The sequence below is a fragment of the Gloeophyllum trabeum genome (assembly GCF_000344685.1).
Source record: "Gloeophyllum trabeum ATCC 11539 unplaced genomic scaffold GLOTRscaffold_00015, whole genome shotgun sequence".
Taxonomy (NCBI): Eukaryota; Fungi; Basidiomycota; class Agaricomycetes; order Gloeophyllales; family Gloeophyllaceae; genus Gloeophyllum; species Gloeophyllum trabeum.
The window spans coordinates 766,887-787,292 of record NW_006920424.1 but is presented as its reverse complement, the minus strand read 5'-3'; the positions used below and the strand labels follow the sequence as shown (position 1 = coordinate 787,292).

The 20,406-nt window shown below is 54.0% G+C and overlaps 4 protein-coding genes across 4 annotated transcripts; 2 read left to right on the top strand and 2 right to left on the bottom strand.

Moving 5' to 3' along the window:
• Positions 1-153: 153 nt before the first annotated feature.
• Positions 154-5,832, bottom strand: GLOTRDRAFT_81241 (phospholipid-translocating P-type ATPase). Its single transcript, XM_007871879.1, has 12 exons — positions 5,457-5,832; positions 5,356-5,407; positions 5,265-5,305; positions 3,991-5,218; positions 2,776-3,938; positions 2,401-2,720; positions 2,114-2,347; positions 2,016-2,062; positions 1,879-1,964; positions 1,544-1,826; positions 1,320-1,489; positions 154-1,264 (listed from the first exon to the last, which is right to left on the bottom strand). The coding sequence occupies exons 1-12, from the start codon at positions 5,821-5,823 to the stop codon at positions 423-425; spliced, it is 4,833 nt and encodes a 1,610-aa protein (XP_007870070.1). The 5' UTR covers positions 5,824-5,832; the 3' UTR covers positions 154-422.
• Positions 5,833-7,161: 1,329 nt separating this feature from the next.
• Positions 7,162-8,995, bottom strand: GLOTRDRAFT_140999 (mitochondrial carrier; the record flags this gene model as incomplete). Its single annotated transcript, XM_007871878.1, has 11 exons — positions 7,162-7,549; positions 7,611-7,646; positions 7,699-7,743; positions 7,797-7,881; positions 7,934-8,025; positions 8,090-8,214; positions 8,266-8,310; positions 8,368-8,475; positions 8,651-8,736; positions 8,793-8,826; positions 8,890-8,995. 11 exons carry the CDS (start codon positions 8,993-8,995, stop codon positions 7,367-7,369), a joined length of 945 nt encoding a protein of 314 aa, XP_007870069.1. The 3' UTR covers positions 7,162-7,366.
• Positions 8,996-9,240: 245 nt separating this feature from the next.
• Positions 9,241-11,807, top strand: GLOTRDRAFT_96345 (uncharacterized protein; the record flags this gene model as incomplete). Its single annotated transcript, XM_007871877.1, has 6 exons — positions 9,241-9,330; positions 9,603-9,650; positions 9,780-9,944; positions 10,017-10,080; positions 10,106-10,183; positions 10,606-11,807. 6 exons carry the CDS (start codon positions 9,241-9,243, stop codon positions 11,805-11,807), a joined length of 1,647 nt encoding a protein of 548 aa, XP_007870068.1.
• Positions 11,808-12,294: 487 nt separating this feature from the next.
• Positions 12,295-19,895, top strand: GLOTRDRAFT_117955 (uncharacterized protein; the record flags this gene model as incomplete). Its single annotated transcript, XM_007871876.1, has 9 exons — positions 12,295-12,468; positions 13,187-13,742; positions 13,792-13,896; positions 13,939-14,973; positions 15,029-17,916; positions 17,974-18,247; positions 18,296-18,808; positions 18,907-19,402; positions 19,465-19,895. The coding sequence occupies 9 exons, from the start codon at positions 12,295-12,297 to the stop codon at positions 19,529-19,531; spliced, it is 6,108 nt and encodes a 2,035-aa protein (XP_007870067.1). The 3' UTR covers positions 19,532-19,895.
• Between the last annotated feature and the right edge of the window lie 511 nt (positions 19,896-20,406).

Sequence of the window (20,406 nt, the reverse complement as noted above, 5' to 3'; positions counted from 1 at the left end):
GTTCTCAAGCCCCAATCTCGTCGGGCTCAAGATACTCCGCTGTGCCGACCGCCGCGGCAGCGCGCCCCCGTCGTCGACAAGGAGCTCAGATGGCGGCCAGCAAGCGGCCACGGCTTACCATCCTTCTTGTTCAGAGAGTACTTCCAACGGTTCTGCGAGCAACCTGCGAGGAGTATATTGCGACTGGGTATACATATGTGACTTTTGAACGCGAATAGCAACTATATGACTCTAGTCCAAACCAATAATAATAATGCAGATAATCTGGATAGGGTTTCCAAGCGGGAGTAAGCGTAAGGTGTGATATAAACGAAAGCAAGTGAATGAGTAACCGGTATAGCACCGCAAGATAAAGGTAGTACAAGACAGAATTTCCATCCAGCCCAAGTCGCGAGAACACCCCGCGAGACATAACAGTACAATTACAATGCTCGTGGACCGCTGTACGAATACGCACTGGCTCGTCGGTCGTGCCCATCATCCGCGAACTCCTCGGGGGCAGTGGCGTATGAGGCTTCGCTGAGGCCCCGTGATGGATCCTCATGGCCTGCTGGATATGGTTGGAGTCGCCCATCATCTGCTGGGGGACTTCTAACCCGCATCTCAAACGACTCAGCGCTCGGGGTGCCGTAACCAGGAGAGTTAGGCACTTGCAAAGTTTGATGTGACGGTGTACTCGGGCCTGATCGTCCGGAGGCTCCAAAAGAAGTGGGTGAGAAAGAGGACTGTGGCAATGGGCTGGTGGTGTTGGAAAGATATCCATACTTCGGTGAAGGGAGTGGTGAGGGAGCAGGGATATCTGAGGCGGAATAATAGGATGCTCGCCATGACGCGGGTGATCCTCGACCCCAACTACCCGAAGACGGTGGCGTCTGCAGGTACTCTTGATCTCTAAATCGAGGTTGAGGAGCCTCATACTGCATCTGTTGCTCCAAGTCCGCATACTGTGGCGCTGGCGAATCCTGAGTTGTCAAGGGGGGCGTGTCGATATAGCCAGCCGTTCTCGGTGCAGAGATGCCTCGGTCGCCGGGGCTTCTTGTCAAAGCCGGCTCGTAGTCTTGGTTGATTGCGGAGAACTCGGACTCTGAGCGGCTGTGTGGCTTGAGGAACATGGGCGTAGCTTCCAGTTCGCTCTTCTTCAAGTCGCGATGGTGCTTGATACCCAGTCGTTCCTTGAGGTCCCCTTTCACCCACATCTCGCGGACAATGTCCTTATCCAACGGCCAATATGTCGTGGCTATGAACTTCACCAGGAACCGAGGGGCTGGATTAACACCTGTCAGGTCAAATTCTACACCGATGATTACACCGACACTTACCTAGTGCAACAACCACAGCCACTACTACCGACGCCCAGAACACGATGTTACCGAACAGCACAACCACCTCGTCGTTGAAATCAGGACTGTCGAAGAAGGAGTATATGATGATCCATGCCATCATGGCCAGAGAGGACCCGATGTTCACGATCCAGGTAATCACTGTCCAGCTGTTCCTCACTATTAGTCCAAATCGCTGTTCATGATGAACGAGCAGCACATACTAGTTCGTGTTGATCCCCACGTAAGTATTAGCGGCGAAGATAGCCGCTACAGAGACCGTTGTCCCAAAGTCTGCCAGGGAGTCGATTCCCTTCCCGTTCCATGACACTGGAGAACCAAAGTACCACACGCAAAACGGTATGAAATACACCACCGCAGATTGATAAAGTCCGTCTAGCATGTAAAGCCAGAACTTCGTGCGGGTATACTCCAAGCCTCGTATGCCTCTCACGTATAATTGGGGGAACGCAAGAGCGGCCTTAGCATTGATATCCTGGTCGAATGCTATGACAATCGTAAGTTTCACTTCGGCCTGCCGAAGAAATGAATAGCGTACCTCCCATAACGATGACAGGCAGGGACGTGAAGGCAAGGTTGTATAGGATGATAAAGGTGTACTGATACAGATAAGTCGCGTCGAAACTGTAGAAGGAATGTAAGGATTGAACGTCATAGATCACCACTTGTACGAACCTATTCCAAGGAAGGTACCAGAACATGGCGAATGTCCAAATCACGTTCTATAGCGAGAGTGAGTGGGATGATATCGTGAAAAGCGTTGCAAGACGCACCTTGTAAAAGAAATTGCTATGCATATCAGCAATCCTCTGATACGACCACCTTCCATGAACAAGAAGAAGCTTGGTAAGGAATCGGAACTGCCCAAAGGCGTAGTCGGCAGACATGGCAGCCTGTGAGCCTTCCAGCCCGAACAGGCCACATCCAATGTTAGCTTCTTGAATCATGGCGACATCATTTGCACCATCCCCGATGGAAAGCGTCATGGCATTTCGACCCTCTTTGACCTATGGTAATGGTTAACATGTCCTTCAGCACCCGCTGAAGGTACTGAACTCACCAGCTTGACAGTCAGAGCCTTCTGAGCTGGTGATACACGGCAGCATACGACCGTTTCGCATTGGGTCCCCAGATTCAGGAACAGAGGCTTCAAAGCCGGATCGAGGGCGAAACGTAAAGTATCACCATCTATGACAACGGCAAATGAGGCTTTGGTCGTTCCCTGGATGAAACCTCGCTTCTGAGGGTTCCAAGAAGGAGGACCAAGGATGGAAGCGATCTTGTTCAGCCCCGCTTCAATTTGCAAGCGAGCCGAATCAGCAGAGTCAGCAGATAAAATCATGATTTCCATGTCGTTCTTGAGCAGATTACAACTGAATCCTGTATGGGCAATATGTTTGAATATGCGACACTTGAACATCATAGCAGGACCTACCAATCTCGATGGCCGTCTGAACTTTATCACCTGTAAGAATCCATAACTTAATGCCAGCACGATGAAGTGTTTCGATCGCTTCCGGCACCCCTTCTTGTAGTTTGTCTTCCAGCGCAGTCGCTCCCAGGATTGTTAAAGAATGCTCGATCAGCTCACTGGCCTTGTCCATCTCCTCATCACGATCCTTAATAGCCTGAGAAGCAGCGTCATACGTGCGCGACCACTGCAGATATTCATCTTCCGTGAGGTACCGGTACGCTATACACAGCGTTCGTAGACCGCCGTTTGCGAAAGCCTCCATGTCCTTTTGAGTCTGCTCTTTCAGCCAAGGGTCGTGATCTTTGTCTAGCCGCTCGTAGATGACGCTGTCGGCCCCTTTGCAGTATAGGACAATTCTGCCTTCAGGATTCCGAACGATAACGCTCATCCGCTTCCTTGTACTATTAAACTCAATGGTCTTGAGAGGGATGTGACGTTCAGCCTGACCCATAACCTCAATGTCGATGGAATCCTTCGCTCTAGAAACGAAGGGGAAGCCGACATCGCGAGCGGCAGCAACAAGTGCTGCTTCGTCAGGAGATTCAGCCTTGTACTCTGTGAGGAAAGGGTTCGAGTTAGGCTCGGGACGATCAGCCAGGACGCTGTGACAGATTGCCAAAGCACGGAAGAATGCGATGATGCGCTGTCTCTGTTCGCCCGATCTATCCGTCATGTCCTGCGCAAGATGGGGAGAGATGAGAGTCAACTTGTCCACCCTTCCGTACCGGTTCTTGAAAGCCCGCTGCAGCATCTCCACCATCCGGTCCTTCATCACGACCAGATTCTGCTGAAGTTCTTCCGGATCAATGTCCTCGGCCCCCTGCCTCTTCGCTGCACCGCGCTGCGCTTCTGTGACACCCTCGCCGTACGCCACGCCATAGATGGAGCATTTCTGAAACTCCATGACGTTCTGCGTGAGCGTGCCTGTCTTGTCAGAGAAGATATACTCGATCTGCCCAAGGTCATCGGAGATATTCCAAGTCTTCGGTACGCAGGCGGTATCGAAAGGCTTGTAGTACATGTCTATGTCTTGAGAGATGAAGAACGCCTGGATGGTCTTGACAATCTCGATTGAGATGTACAGCGAGATGGGCACGATGTTTTGGAATGCAATCAGGCAAGACCTGGGACGACTATATCAGCTTCACATAATCTGAACAAGCTTCAAAGACTTACACAAACGTCACCAGCGCGTTCAGGACATATGAGCTGGTGGGATCAGCTCCGACCTCGAAGACATCCGCACTTGTCCCTGCCTGCGAATCCATTAAACCGCTGACGACGGCTGTGACGGCACACATCACAATGAGCACGACGAAGTTCATAATGACATTGAAGTTCGTCTCTTTCTCGATCTTCGAGCGCTTCGATGGCGTCTCACCGCCATTGAGCATGATCTTCGTGTCTGCGCCCGTGAAGACGACCAAGCCGATGACCCAGGTGGTGTTACGAAGTGTGCAACCACGGAGGAGAAACTCATTAATCGTGACAGACTCCTGCTTCTGCTCACCGTTACTAGGATCCTTGTACTTTAAGATACCGTGATATAGGTAAAGGTTCTGGTGCGGAGGCTCTGAGTCGAGGATAAAGGATGACCGCTCGATATCTTCCTCGGAAGTGATAGAAGACGTGGCTTGGACGGCTTTACGGGGTTTCAGGTTGGTCTCGCCGTCGAGATTCTTGGTCTCGAGATAGCACATGCCGTCGGCGTCAGAGGTAGACAACACGACAAGGTCGGCAGGCACTTGCTCGTTGTCCCGCAGGAGGACAATGTCGCCGACTTCAAGCTTCTTCCAGAGCGTCCGCTCCCACCGCGACGAGCCTAGGGGACGTTTGCTGTAGTCAACCACCCCGGAGCTTCGGGACTGCTGGTACAAGCTTATAGAATCTGACCGCATACCCATCTCCTTTGCCAACTGCTGCGAGGTGTTGACGAGCGTGGCCTTTGATGGGTCTGCAGAAGAAGCCGGAGGATAGCTATGCGAGTCCACGCTCTGGATGTCCTCCAGACGCCGACCGCCTGCGCCACGCAGCCCGAGAGATACCCGGCTATCGTTCACACCATCCCGGGTAGTGGCGATGCTATTACGGTCGTCACCGTCGCCGGCCTTGCTGAGCAGAATGCGCCCAGCGCTCGCTTCCCTATCGCGCAGCTTGCGCACACCCTTCGTCACAGCACCTGGAGGATTCAGTCCCAGCAGCTTCTCGAACCATGATCGGGGATCGGTTGGCTGGTTCACGTTCCGCCAGTTTTCCAGTTTGGTAGCGGCAGAGTTGTTTACTTCATCATCAAGGGATGCACGACGGTAGTCCTCGATGCCGTCCTTTATCGCTGTCACAGTGATGATGAAAACGAGCGGTAGCATGGACACTTGCGGACTTGCAGCGCCGAAGATCGGAAAGACTGGACCTTGTCAGAGGCACATACAGATTACAACCCACGTACATACCTTGAACCACGACCAATGCCAGAAAGTACAGATTAGCAACCCTGCAGCAGTGATGAGGTAAGGGTTCGAGCGCCGTATCAAGACTACTGACCTTCGAAACTGCTCGTAGAGGTTCTTAGGAACGAATGTAATGATGGTATATTCTGTAGCACGTCAGGACAGAACACCCACATGACGGACATGGCAACGTACTGCTTGTCCGGACTTTATTCCGCACATACGTCTTGACGGGTTCCCCATACTGATCGACCTCCATAGCAGACAGCGGGTGGTTGACGTACACATTCCTCCTCTCTCCAGGAACCTCATGAGATGCGGCACCCGCCTCCGAGGACGCTGTAGTCGGTCTCTTCTTCTCCGAGCTGCCCTTGCGGAAGAACCGCGACCTCTTCGTCCTCACCGACTTTCTCTTCTGCGCCCGACTCTCCGCGCGGATAGACTCAGCAATGGTAGAGGCAGCCGTGCGCACAGTCCGCAGACGCAGCTCTGGGTCAATTTGGGCATCGTTCTCCTCGTCGGTATCATTTCCATCTGGCTGTCGTCGCTTGGCGAACGACATCACGGTCGGTGCAGGTAAGGCCTGAAATCAGAGATATCCTGGGACCGTGGGCCAGCACTGTGCAACCAGGAGGAACAAGAGGAAACGAGCGTATTCCGCTGGGCGCTGCGACGCCGAGCACACCTGCACGGCCTGCACTTGGCTTGTGGCGGCAAGGAAGGGGCAAGACCCCGGCTTTGTTGCGCCGCTGCTTACGTAAGTTTACCTCCGGAGTGATGAGGGTCCCTTCAAAGGTGGTCGCGGTCGCAAATGGCATGTGTTCGGGACCTTCTGATGCATTTGTGGCTGCTGAGAGAGTCAGATATTCACTGCTCCTCTATTGCCCCCTGCTCGACCAGACCAACATTTCCAGAAAATACACAGTTATCACTTCCTCGCGATTCTACTGCAGATTCAACTGCACTGTCATGAACTCGGCATAACCGGTGTTGTCGGCGAAGTAACTTCCGAGCGACTCCCGCTCGGCGCTGCTGACGGCCTATTCTCCTGTTCCGGGATATAATCCATTCAGGAGGGCCACGGTATTTCCGCTGCCGCATTTGACGCGTATGATACATTTTCTGAGCGATCTTGATCACATAGAGTGACTGAGGCTCATCCCAGCCTCACGAGCGATATCGCAAAGACCACGTATGTATGCCTGACTCTCTGAAAGAGCCTACGAGACATTGCTCCGCTCAGTCAGCCTCCTTCATGACTGCTGTGAGGAGCAATGCCTCGTGGGGAACGTTGTCCTGGCCACCAGATCATCAAGAACACGGTGATATGTATGAATAGCAGGATGTGATAATAGCAATATCCATCTGATGTCTGTATACCATGGGGAAGGGCACTTGGTCCATTCTCCAACACAGAAAGATACCGGAGATGCTGTATTCTGAATCCTGGTCTCCCGGTCCTGGGTACAGCATCCTTAGTGGCGACACAAGTTCCATCTACGAGGTCCACAATTCGAACCTGAGCGCAACCCTTCTTGTTCTAGCACTCGCCGATAGTCAGTTCCGTGTCTGTGACGTGGTGCGTATAGGCATCCGTCGTGGTAATGTCCCATCCTACTTACCGAATTGACAAGCAACGTTGCCCTCCTGGGCATTCCCCCGCTCTTGCCTTACGTTCCCCGAAAAAAGGGATCTCATGGGAGTTTGTTCGCAGCTATAGCGACGGACCCTCTAACTTCCCTTACAATCCCGAAAAAATTGAAGCCGCAGTCGAAGTTGACAATCGCAAGAATTACCGCTGGATCTCGTACATGTATATCCACAGCCTCCTGCGCACATGCAATGGACAGCCCTGGACCTTCACCTTGTCAGAATACACAACCTATCATCAATAACTTCTCCTGCCTTTCGATGACCCGGGCGCCAGAAGGTTACACGGATCATATACTACATTACCACACGCGTCGAGAGCAGAGGGATACGCCCATACAAGAATACACATCTAGTAATACAAAGCATTTCGTCCCGGATGAAGAAGCGTAATTCCAATTGGGGTGGGGGTTTAAGGAGTGAGGGTGGGTATCTTCCGGAAGCCAGTTCAGTAACTAGTCATACCCGGGGACGCCCCTCAGCTTCCTGGTGAAGTCCACCAAGTTCTTCAGCTGCTCGAGCGTCAGGAAGATGAGGATGGTCGTGGGCTGCAGCCTCGTCCAAGCGGGCACCCAGCCTTTGAACATGAACATCGGGCCCTCGGTCGCGATTGCGGTTCGTATGGCGGCCATTGTCGACTACGGACGTGGACAGGCGAATGGTCAGAGTGGAACAAGCTCGTGGGAAGGTGATGCTTACTGATGAACCCGGTCCAGAAGCATTCATGATGCGGCTCTGCGTATGGCGTCAGTTGCTCCCTTCTCTCGTCCTAAGAGTAATGACAGACCTTCAATACGTCAGCGGGTGAACAGACTGTAGTAGCCACAGTGCCCTGAAGAGTCCGGCTTAGGAAATTCACAGAGCACAATGAACGATATCACGCACAGCACCGAAACTAGCCGTGAAGTGACAATAGATATTGTCATCAAAATACCCAGTCTTCAGCAGTTCAGCCTTGAAGAAGTCATATCTACAGCCAAGTTCGTAAGATCTCCCAAGGACAGGAATGTTGGGGGACTTACGACGCAAGTTGACTCGCGTTCATGAGGATAGCCCTGAATACGTTCGGGCCCATCCCTCGTGCTAACGAGGAGACACCCTCTTCTCGGACCATCTGTCGCAGTGGTCCGTAGTTTTATTTTGGTGTTCGCTAGACTGTGTTTTCGTGAATTACTCACGCGGAATAAACCATCGAAACAGTGCTTGTAATTAAGCCTCTTCTCTGGCGGCTTCGCCATGTCCGCCTGCATGCGCACCATGATGATTTCACCAGGGTTACCGACGAGTCCCGCGATACCGCCGGCTGTAGCATCGCTGTCAGAATGAATTGACGGTGACAAGTGAGAGTGCGTACCCATTGATCCGGCGGCTGCTAGTTTCCATGCAGGCGAGTCCTTCCCTAAAATTCACAGAATAGGGCTATAATGACAACGGGTGATGCGGACTTCACTCCTACCTGCACCGATCAACTTCTTGCTCTCATCGTATGCCCAGAACCGACAGAGCGAGTAACTCATTTGTCGCATCCATGTTCCAGAGATACCGTCGAAAAGCCCACGCGCACCTTACGCAAGGAGAGATTAGATGAGTATGTGGACATCTTTGCAAGGACGGAAGCAATGTGAGATTACAGAGATTTCGGACGGCAACCGTGGTTTGCAGTCAGAAACGCCCGATCAAACGCCGTCTACTCCCGCTAGCGCCCGTATATAACGCCAGGACATTGAACGAAAGCATACCTGCAGTTCTGACTGTCTTTCGGATCGACTCTATCATGCGCTTATCTCCAGAGGCTTGTAAGCGCACTTTCGTCAGATCCAGCGGGCTGTCAGATCTCCAATCAAGACCTGTCCTCGATGGCAGACATGGCACTGGACGTACTGCGTGATCGATGCTGCTATCGTCGCTGCCACACCTGCAATACATCGTCACACAAACGTTCAGAAGGCAAACAAGCAACCTTCGACTGGATACACACCGCCCAGCCAGAATGGATACGGTGGCTTCTTGGGTGGCGGGAGACCCGTCACCGACCCCGCCTCCGGTATCGGCTTCGTCGACGCTGTCTCTATCTGTTTCGACATCTCTAGCAAGCGGTGGGCGGCGAGAGTAGCAGGTGAGCAGGTCGTCTATTGAACGAACGCAGGGCTTGTCGTATGCGCGAATGCTAACTGCCCTATATAAGGGACGGTCCTGAGAGGGTGGAACCGGCAAGGCCTACACGATCAACGACAGGATATTCGGATATGCTGCCTGACCAAGAAAGAATCATGGACGCATTTGTGACACGAGTCCTTCAGAATGAATAGCCTGGCTATATCGGGGTAGCATGCTCCTCCAATACTGTCTTATGACCAGCACTTCGCCCGCACCCTCCCGACCGGCGCCCCGCCTTCCTCGAATTCGGAACTCTGCCAGAGTACGTCCCACTTATTCCGTTGAATGTTGCGAGCTCGTGTGAGGTTGATAGCGCTGGGGTAAGAGACAGCATTGAAGGACGCAAAGGAATCCCTGGAACCTGAGAACGATTACCAGGGGTGGAGGATGAATTGCCTTATTTGGCTGCGGTGGCTGAGACTCGCTCGGAGTCGCTCCTGTTTCTGACTGTCCAACCTCTCACAGCGTCTTTGCCTCGTAATCGTTCAGGCTAATCTCTACAGCTGTTTTGTTGCCTAGTGACGTGTTTTACAGCGGACGTGTGTAGTCTCCTTCAAGTTGGAGACCGCGGACTCGGAGCGGGTTTGCTTGCTTGCACCTCCGGAATGTTACGGCAGGGGAGGTCAACTCTACGATAGAAGATCACAATGAGGTCATTATAGGTTCCTTCTATGTATCTGAACTGTTATGAAATCAACTTGCTTTTGCAAGGGTTGCTGGCATGTTGCTGCATCACTTAGCGTCAGCGAACAGCATAAGCCAGACAAGCATGGATACAGCATTGACAAGCGACCGCGTGCCGCTTCAATTGTCATCCGGAACGTCCAAGAGTCCACTGCCCCCCGTCCAAGAAGGCAGAGCAAGGCAAAGATATCGGTATATCAAGCAGTCAGGGCTTCGCAGCAGCACTTAGCATCCGCGAACCGCATACAATTGTGACAGCCTTAGTATATAATATTTGAGCGTACGCATCTTCTGCTGTGGAGTCTAGAGGTGCAAGGGGTTGACCCAGGTAAGAACTCTGCGCTACCTGGCAGGTGGGAAGTGGACGGAAATCAAACGTTGGCCGTCGTACGAAGCAAAGTTCCACCCCACTGGTGAGCAGGTCTCTGCCCGTGCGTCGCTCTGACCACGTACTTACTCAGGAGCAGGTTATGCGCTGCCCGACTGCGCGGATTCGGGAACATCCCCCCCCCCCCCCCCCGAAAAAAAAAAGCATGGTGGGCGACATGCCGGTGAGTATACTCACGTCTTCAAGGCTCTCACTATGGTTATAAGCAGGTTGAACATGTAAGTTACTGGCGCTGGTCGGAAGGACTCAACTACAAGCAGGTCAGTGATGAAAGCGATTCCATCGTCAGCAAACCTGCAGTCCAAATTCAAACTCCCGGAAAGGCCCGGTGCAATGAGTAGCCATAGGACGTGGCTGACCTCACTGTCAGCCGCAACGGTCTGCGTAAATGCTGAATCGATATCCCGCCCTCTATCCACCTGCACGTATCCGCACTGAATTCGCCACTCACCAGTATTTGCGTAGTGCGTCTCGAAGAACGCCTGGTCATGAAGCCCACCACCCCACGACGTCCTTTTACGCCAGTGAAGCGTCTCCTCAACTGTTTCAAGCCCAAGCCTACAGTCAACCTCGGCAAACGTTCCCGCTCTCTCTCCTGCTCGTCCACACACTCTCCATCACCTCTGGCCCGGAAATCCAAAGCGAAAACGAAAGCCAAGCCTAGCAGCATGCTAATGCCCTGCCCCTTCCACCCTACGCCGGTGGTCCAATCCTGCGTCGCAGTAGAAAGCGACTCCCCCATCTCAGGCAGCGTCATAATCACCACGTTCCCAGTGCCGCCCTTCTGTTGCCACGCGCACCTCCACAGCATGGACCGCGAGCAGCTCCGCTCCGTCGCGCAGACTATCAACTCCCGGCTCCCGCTGGCACTCGGCATCGACACCACCGCAAGCAGGACGGACACCCAGATCCGGCGGGACATCGAGGTGTTCGTGGGGCTGCGCAAGCCGGAGGACGACGGGGGCGAGCCGAGGGTGCCTGGCGCACCGAAGGCGATTCGCAGCCGGACGGTGACTATGGGACCGCCTCCTGGCGTACCTCCAAGTGGCTGCAGGAGAAGGCAGCTCGCGAGTCCGAAGAGCCCGCTCGCGGGCAGACGGGGAAGCCGCGCGTTTTCGATGGCGCTGGGATCGCCCATGCTCGACATTCTGGAGGAGGAGGATGATGAGGACGGGACGATGCTTACCATCCACAACCGGAAGTCCGTGAAGAGACGCAAGCTCGGCCTGGAGGACCCGGGCACTCCGACACCCGTGCGGCGTGCGGCGATGAAGCAGCGAGTGGTCAGTCACGGTGGTGGTTCTGTACGACCAAATGTCGCCGGCAGGACAAGGAGCAAGACGGTTCCCGATGTGAGGGCGGAAGCCCAGCCGACGGGGGAACGACCTGTCTTCAAGTTCGATCCGTCGTTCGTCAACTGTGCCCCTAGGTATCGGCCCCGTCGGAGAGCGCAGCAAGAGAAGACCTCGGGGCTGGCCAGTCCTCGCGCGTATACTACGGATAGTCTGTCTGGTCTGGCTTCGCCGCTAGAGTCAGGAAGTTCTTCTCCTGTAGCGTGCTCTACTCCGCATCGCCGGGGGAAACTCGCAGACGCGAGTTTCGATCTGGATGGCATGGAAGATAGCGACTCGGACGAGGAATTCTTCGACAGCTTGTCGGAGCTGTGAACTCTAAGTAGTCGTACGCGTATCTTTTCGTATCGCGTTAATTATCCGTATTTTCTGGGTCATTGGTTCTGGTTCTAGTACTTAGACTGTTCAGTAAGCGGTATAATGTGGGAGCGTGATTTAGAGGTCAATATAAGGATCTTTCTTCGTCCTATTCGCTTCCTGTTAAAGTTTTCCCGAACCTACCGAGGTGTGAGCGGCTGGACATTGGAGAGGGACTTGTAAGTACATGCAGAGTCAGACATTCCATAGTATTAGAAATTGTAAGCCTCTGATAATCACAACACTGGCCTTTACCTTTATCGGTATATTCGCTTCCACATTCGTGCTCTTCGGCTTTAGATTGGGACATATGTCCAAACGCCTGTAGAAGCTCCTTTTCTCCCGCAGCATATAAAGGTGGGCAGGGCCCGCTCATCCCGTTCTTTGCCCTCCTCCCCCTCAACCACCACCGACGCCTTCCAGCTGACTGTCTTTCAGATTGAGCATGTCATCCATACGCGAAAAAGAACCAAAACAGGCTCGCAAGTACTCAGGGCTCAGCATCCGTGTCCGTATCCTAGAAACTTGGAAGTGCCTTGACTTTGCTTCAAAGAAACTTGACGCGACGCGGTCACGTAAGGCAGGCTGTGCGTATGACGACACGCGTTATTTACGCGTTGTGTGTCGCTGATTTTGTTTCCGTCTTGTTCATTTATACCCTATCGGGTAGCGCGCCCACAGAACCAAACGCCTCGTGTTGATAATGGTTCGAATCGGCGGTGCTCGTCCTCCGTCTCTCGCGTTCTTCGCGTCGGTGCAGCGTAGACAGTCTGTGATCACTGGCAGCAGACCAAGGTTGTTGACGTCGACGATACAAGACGTTCTCCACGGTCTGCCGTCGGACAAGCGCCTTTGCGGAACCACAAGGTGCGTAGGACTACACGTATGCAGCGCTCGTCGTGTCTGACCCGTAGGAGCAGACTTTGCGTAGGCCTTTCAGCGCACCGGAAGATCCAAGCCATTGCAGTAACGCCAGAACACGGCTTTCCTCAAGACACGACACGTACTTCAGCAAGAAAATCAATCGAAAACCCACACATATACGATTCACGACGGCCCACGATTTATCCAGCACGAATACGCGACACGCGCTCGCGAACCCTTTCTGATTCTACGACACTTTGTCTCTTACGATTTCACGAATTGCACATATTTCTGATCTTCATTTGTTGTATTAACGAAATTTTTACGCTTTTCATTGCTCAAGCACGATTGCAACGACCATGATGCGCAGTACGCTTCTGGCTCGCAATCCGGACCTCAACTCTTTCCGTGGCCGTCCGAAACCGTCGTCTTCAAGTTCACATTCACCCGCAAATGCATCGACTCCGCCTCAGCCCTCCCGTATCCCCACTATCCGTCTCGTCGAGGCAACCCCGTCTGCGGCGGGGAACACCTCGCAAGTCAACTCCTCCTTCAACAGCTTCAACGGATCTGTCGTCACGGTGCCCTCGCCTCTGGCACCACGTCACGAGAACGAGGGACCTCGACGACGACTGATTCCGAAGAAGTCAAAGTTGGGGCTACTAGGATCAACTAGCGGGAAGCCCAAGGAGAAAGGGAAGGACCTCTCCGACGTCGTGAGACGTGTGGGAGGGTCTGCCTCCACGGGTCGGGGCGGGTTCGAAATATACGTGGATCCGACTGAGGATCCCGACTTTGATGATATTGTCGTGGTGAAGAAGAAGAAATCCAGGGCGGCTTTGGATGGTATTACCTGGGGCCTCGGTACGCTAGGAGACGTTACGAATACGACTCAAACAGGTGGTGCAGCGAAGGTGAAGGATGAGAGGGGCGAGAAGGACAAATGGTGGACGATTGGGAGGGGACGCAAAGACTCCAAGGAGAAGCCCAAGGGTAAAGAGCCCCAGACCGTCAAGCCTCGGTCCAAGAGTAAGGACCGCTTCAATTGGTATTTTTCTTAACTCACGTGCTTCCGTAGCTCCCGAGCCGGCAAGGCCGCTCGCGTTCCAGGATTCGAGAGCTCGATTCAATTCGCTGGACTCAGGAATACTGCTCGCTACTCCTACTACCGCACAGCATGCAGGTACGATCTCGGGGTTGCCGAGCGCTCCAGTCCATAATCCAGCTCATAATCCAGCTCCGCTACATGGTTCGACACCGCCGTTTTCATCCCTGAGGCCAGAGGCTCCCAGCCCAACATTATTGGCCCCGCCGGATGCGAACGCACAGAACACGGGGTCCATTGCCATCCGCGCCATGCGATCGATGAGGTCCATGGCGAGAATAGGAAGCTGGGCGCAACTGAAGAATCCCGAAAACCAAGGGTCCATGAGAGGCAAGTCCAAGTCCACCAAGGAGGCGGAGAAGGAGGCGAAGACGGAGACGAAGAAAAAGAAGAAAAAGGAGAAAGTGGAGAAGAAGGAAGAAAAGCAACGGACCATCAAGACGTCGACGAGCAGTTTCGAGGCCGGCGCGTTGAGCGCGTCGCCCGCGGCTGCGCAGTCGCTGGGGAAGAAGAAGAGCATGCTTGGGCTCGGATGGCCGTCGACGATGCGCCTTGGAATGACGAGGAGTAACTCGTCATCGACGTCCATCGTGTCGGCGCAGAACCAGAATCGCCTGTCCGTTGGGTCGTCCATCAATTTGCATACTACGGGCCGCAATCGTGCGCCGTCTACACTCTCGAACGGGTCTTCGCTGCGGCCCCTGTCGACATCCTCCGAAAGGACCGGCAAGTCCTCGTCCGGCTCAATGATCTCGGTGAAGTGGGACGAGCAGGTATTGGAGACTGTCAAGGAGAGGACGAAGAAAGAGCGGCAAGTCAAACGCCAGGCGTCAGCTACGTTGAATGAGCAAACTCGGAAGACAAGCGCAGGTAGTGAGAAGGAGAGTCGAAGGAGCTCCGCGTCTAGGAGGCGCCCGCGTGTGACGGAACTGTTCCAGGACGCGCTGCCCGAAGCTCCGGAAGCTCCGGAAGCCTCTTCTCCAAGGTCTCCCTTGCTGACCCTGGAGGAGGCTACGGAAGACGGGCATCATGACGAGCTGCACCAGGTCCCTTTGGAGACGCCTATTAAAGCCGCTCGTGCCAGGCCAGTTTCTGAACAGCTGCTGGGGCAAACAAAGCAATCGAGGCCTACCCCGATCTACGATGATGGGGATGGTCTGTATTTCCAGTTTTGCCATGCACTCTGCCTTTCTAATTACTTGCCCTTCAGGTTATATCTCTCTTCTGGACGCCGCAACCAATGATTTGGCGTCCTTGATTGATCGCTTGGACCTGCAGGCGACACCAAAGAGTATGGACACGTCTCCAATCAAGCGTTCTTTGTCCAGCTCAGTACCCATGCCTCGTCCCAAGGAACCTCAGGAGGACGGAAGTCCTATTAAGAAGAGAATGGACATGGAGAATACCCAGCAGCAACCCTTGTTGAGGTCCAGCATGGCGTCCATTCAGTCAATTCGGCCATACGCGCAATCTAGGGGCAGGAACTCTATACCTGCTCCCGCACAGATAATCGGTCAACAGATTGCTCCGTGGCCCATCTCGCCCGGCAAGCCGAAGCGTAAGGACGCTCGTTCAGACCAGGACAGGAACGCGCCGGTTGCTCCGACGCTACGTCGCAGTCACAAGAGGACAGAAAGCGGGACGCCGGTTCCTGCTCCCGACCTTCCAGTGTTCCAGCCTCTGAGGCCACCTCATTCGAAGGTGCCCTCGGCCTCCATGCGAGTGATATCGACCATAGAGGATACAGAATCGCCGGAAGTAGCTCGCACACCTGCTGTGGATCACAGTGAGCAGGTTGTGGCGTCTTCGCTTACCTTCGGCTCGAGACCGTCGAAGACGGGTCGTTCTGGCTCCAACAATGGTGAGAGGGACCGGTCGCCTACCCCCGCCTCGAGGCGTTCCTTCCGGCAAGCTTCGCGTGACCGCCTCAACGAGAGCATGCCTATTCCCCGCGAGGCTCGTAGGGGTCTTGGCCTTATGGGTACTATGGGAGGCTCTACTACTAGCACAATGGATGTCGACCCAGAGGATCCTGACTCCGACATCCCTGACGAACTCCAAATTCTCCTTGCTGGTAACTATGAGAGCGACGAGAATGACACAGTGCCATTCCCCATCAATGTCTCTCAGGATCTGCCGCCTTCCCCTGGTCTTCCTCCGGAGAGTCCGCTGCCCGAGCCGACTCCCAGACTGTCATTGGAGCTTAACTTCGACGCTCCGGTTTTCCGCGCTTTACTCAATGACGAGGAGGGTAACCAAGCTGATATTGACGAAGGCGGCGTGTCCTCTCCCGGGGAGGATGACACCAACAAGTCATTTGACTTTACAGGTGAACTGAAGAAGCTGAATGAATCCGGTGGCTCAGACCGACGCAGCTTCATCGAGCAGCTTGAGAGTGCCTTCCGTACGCCAGCTCAGTTCGATTTGCGATACGATGTCGGTGATCGCTTGGAAGTTGGACTTGATCAGCGCTTTGCTGACGTTCCACCCATACCGGCACTTCCTGTTCCCCTCCGGCCTGCAGAGGATGATTCGCAGCGTTCAATAAGCCATGAAGTAGGCCAGGAAGCTGTTGCCGACAGCAGGTCCACAGAAAACCCGCGGCTGGGAAGTCCAGCTCCTTCATTGGACTGGATGGCTCCGGAACCTGATATACTGCCCGTGTGTGCACTTGCAGCGGTCAAAACAAGTGACGCTGAGTCGCTCGGTTCGCGACCATCTGATGGCAAGCTGAACAAAGAATTCAAGTTTGGAGGTCTCCCTTCGCCGGAATACCGTGTGTCCCCGAAATCAACATACAGCGAGGAGAGGCCACTCACATTGTCGGACATCATCCCTTCGCCGCGCCACGCTCGTGCTCTATCCAACGGTTCCATTCTGGATGAAGAGAACTCGGTGCTGCAGTCCATATATGCTAAAGCGGCCGAAATCCCGGCGCCGGTCCCCTCCCGTCTATCGACGGGTTCCATTCCCGAGGAAGAGAACTCAGTCTTGAAGTCGATCTTTGCGAAGGCCAGCGATATTCCTGCGCCTTCTCCTCGTTTACGTCTTGACTCCGACACTAGTTCGAAGAGAAGGGCTCGTGATCTGGCACTTTCCAAATTATCTGGTGCTCACTCCAGACAGGTATCCGAGGTCAGCTTTGATGGCTTCGATTCGTTCGATGAGATAAGGCGGGGATTCGAATTCCATCCGAATAACCGTCCGGCTTTCTACCCTCCACCACAAGCTACTTATCGGCGTGGTCACGCACGGGACGAGTCTCTTTTCAGTATCGCCTCAGTATCATCGTATGGCGTTGTCCTCAACTCGGGCGCCCAAGATCCTTTCGAATATGGATTGCCAGGGGTGCTGGCCTCCGATGATGCTTCGTCCATGTCAATGTCTGTCGATGACACATTCTCCTTCCTGAAGCATCAGCCTCAGCGCAAGCGGGTGGACAGCGACACATCGAGCTTTTACTTCAATGCACCGGGAAATCGCAATTCCCAGGTCGCTAGACGTGGTCATCGTCGCCATGAATCCGGCATCTCGGTCACATCAGTTGGTCCTCCCGTCAGCCTCTACAATCGCAGCTTCAAGGCGCATCATCGTACTACTTCAAGCACCAGCGGCAGTTCCATCGCCCACAATTATGCGATGTATGGAGCCAATGGTGGGAGGGTAGCGTGGGCGAGGCACCGTCATGATCCCTCCGTCGACTCTATTCTCAGTGATTTCTCGGCAATGCGCTTAGGGCGCCCCGACCTTGGTGACAAGATGTTCTCTTCTGTTCCTGAACACGGTGTTCCCCTTACTGCCATATCCGCTTCTCCGCCGGAAAGTCGTTATAGCAGAGACGAAAGCCAGTACAGCGGAGATGATGACCAGCGATCTTCCTACGACTCTATTATAGATGAAGATCGGAGAACGTCCGTCCAGGATTCCCTCTTTGAGAAGACAGGATATCGCACGTCTGTCTCGTCGGAGTCTGTTTTCGGGAATGACTACTCTCATCCAATCCAGGGCAGTCTCATGCCTCCTCACTTCCGACCTATCTCCATGTATAGTGAAGTGAGTATTCATAGCCCGGAGAACGAGGATGATACTCTGATCTCGGTAAGTTATAAGTTTCCCCCTCCCTACACTACGTGCTTGACAATCATATAACTTTAGATGCTGGGTGGAGGGCATGTTCGGCGTCAGTCCATAGGGTCCATAATGGAAGCATCCCCATGTGTCAAATTCGGCAAGAAGAAACATGATGGGCTCGATGGCCGGGTGCAGGTGATTGAACGCGAGCTGGCTCCCAAGGCTTCCATGGCTTCGACGTCCTCCCATCAATTCGGTCATCGTAGGATGCAGCAAGCCACTCGTGGGTTGTTAGTTCGACAGAGTCTGGAAGAGAACTGTCTTAGCTCGGATGGTGATAATGACAGCACAACATCCTGTGAGTTCGCATTTGTTCTGACGAAATATCCACTAATTGCTCGCACAGCATGGGTTCAACTGAGCTTCCCTAATCCCGGACGCACCTCGAGGCCTCGCTCCGGTACTTCTGCTACGTATGCCAGCTCGGGTGCTGAGACTCCGCCTCTGTCTTCCGATGGATCGTCTCAGTCTGGTGGTTCTCAATCCAGCATAGATGTCGCTCATCTCAACGCCATGCTGTCCAACGCAACCTACCCCATCACGCACAGACCTGCTCCTCGACAAAGGACGCGGTCTCGAGGCGCTGGTCATCGTCGCCGGATTTCCCAAGCTCGGGCTTCTCGTCATTCGGTTTACTCGGTCTACGAAACAATCCAGGAGGAAATGTCGGGCGCCTCCAGTCCTGCATCACCCGCAAGCCCGGCTTCTATCGACGCGACTGCTGGTTCATTCCCATCTGACTCGATCCTGGTCGTCGACCAAGACATAGCCTCTGGTGAATGGGATGACGAGGGCGGTCCGACAGTCTTGCGGAAGTACTATGCGCTGCGGCACGAGGCCGAGGAAACAGTCGAGGAGAGCAAGCGGGTCTGGTCTGACACGCCATTCTCGCTCTTCGCTGTGCAATGTAAGTGGATTGTTATAGATACAGATCGCGTTCTCTAATCCAGTGCATAGCTTTCCAGCCTCCCCGGCGTCCAGAGGGTATGAAGGCGCTGCTCGAGCACTCTCAGAACAACTACGGCCCGCTGCCGTCTGAGCTCCGCCCCCGTCGCATCCGTTCGCGCGTCAACTCGCGGCCGTCACCGTATCCTCGCGCCAGTCCCAGCTTCTCGGTCTCGCCAGACGAGGTTCGGTTTATCCATATGGAACACGAACAAGGACAAGGCCAGACCCCGGAGAACGCCCGTCCCTCGGTCCTCCAGGACGTGTCTGTCAACCCGAACGTCCTGTCTCCGCCGCCGGCTCTGGAGGCTATCAAGGCTGTCTCGCCTCTGGGACTCAAATTCGACAAGTCGCAGGGCGAGGACTCGATGAACCTCCCGCAAGCGCCCCGGCCGCGCGTCACGTCCAGTACGCGTCGCGCCGCGCTCGGCTGGTCGAAACGCGGGGCGGCGCCAAAGTCGAAGGCTAACAAGGAAAATTCTATTATGAACGAGAGCTTGGTGATGAGGTGGGTCCCCCTGGAGTGAATTGCGCTCGCTGGATCACTGACGGTTACTCTACCTCTGACAGTGCACCCCAATCGCTGAGGATAAACCGCCCGCGTCCGCGCGGTCGTCCTACGCCTGCACGTCGTTAAACCATGTCTCTCTGGTCCCGCACTGCTGCTTATGTCTATGGCCGACGTCTGCTCATCTATGCCCATCTCGCTCGATCTCGATATCTCTGCAAATTCAACTCCTACTCCGAACCCAAATCGCATCTCGCATATGGCATCCAACTCGCACTTGCAAACCCATTCGCATCTTCGGCGCATTACACCACTCACGTTGTACGAAAGCACGCATCATCATCATTGCAACGAATAGACGTGAGCTTTCCGAGGTTCTTTGTGTATAGATTGATGTGTTTCGAGCATTTGCTTCTGCTAGTCAAGTTGCCTCGCTCTGTTTCTTGCTGTGTCCCCGGGCCCTGGTGGCCTTGGGTGCTGTCGATAATGATAAGTGACAACAAAGTCAGATGAATGTTGTAGCTTCAACCAGTCGCTGTCGTTGCGCCTGGCGCTTTGGGCTCTTTTGCCGGGTGCACGATGTGTTGTTACCTCGTAGATCGAGTGTGAAAATGTTACAACTATGCTGTCTTCGTAAAGTGCGATGCGAAGTAAGGATGGATTGTCATGAAAGAAAATTAGGTGTAGGTAAGTACAGTGACTCGGACAATGAGGGTGGGCAACGTCTGCCAGCCAAATGTCCGTGTGACCGTGATTGGAATCTCTCTCCATAACCTACGGCGTACCCTTCGCTCTCCTACTATGGTCGTACGTCCGCGTACTGTTTCACTTCATTCTACCCAAGCGACTGACACTGAATTTGCATCTCTTATTGGCAGGATCACGTCGTTTCTGCTCGCTTTCTCCTTTCCGTGTTTCTCATTGGATTCCACGTTTGCCAGTGATACATTAATCCCCCGACTATCCATGGCGCTGCTCTGGCTCGTCTGTTCACTTCCGCTCAT

Coding starts and splice junctions, on each gene's coding strand:
- GLOTRDRAFT_81241 (XM_007871879.1), bottom strand. CDS start 5,823: ATGTCGTTCGCCAAGCGACGACAGCCAGATGGAAATGATACCGACGAG. Junction 5,408..5,456: donor GAATAAAGTCCGGACAAGCA/GTACGTTGCCAT, acceptor GACGTGCTACAG/AATATACCATCATTACATTC. Junction 1,490..1,543: donor GTGGGGATCAACACGAACTA/GTATGTGCTGCT, acceptor AGTGAGGAACAG/CTGGACAGTGATTACCTGGA.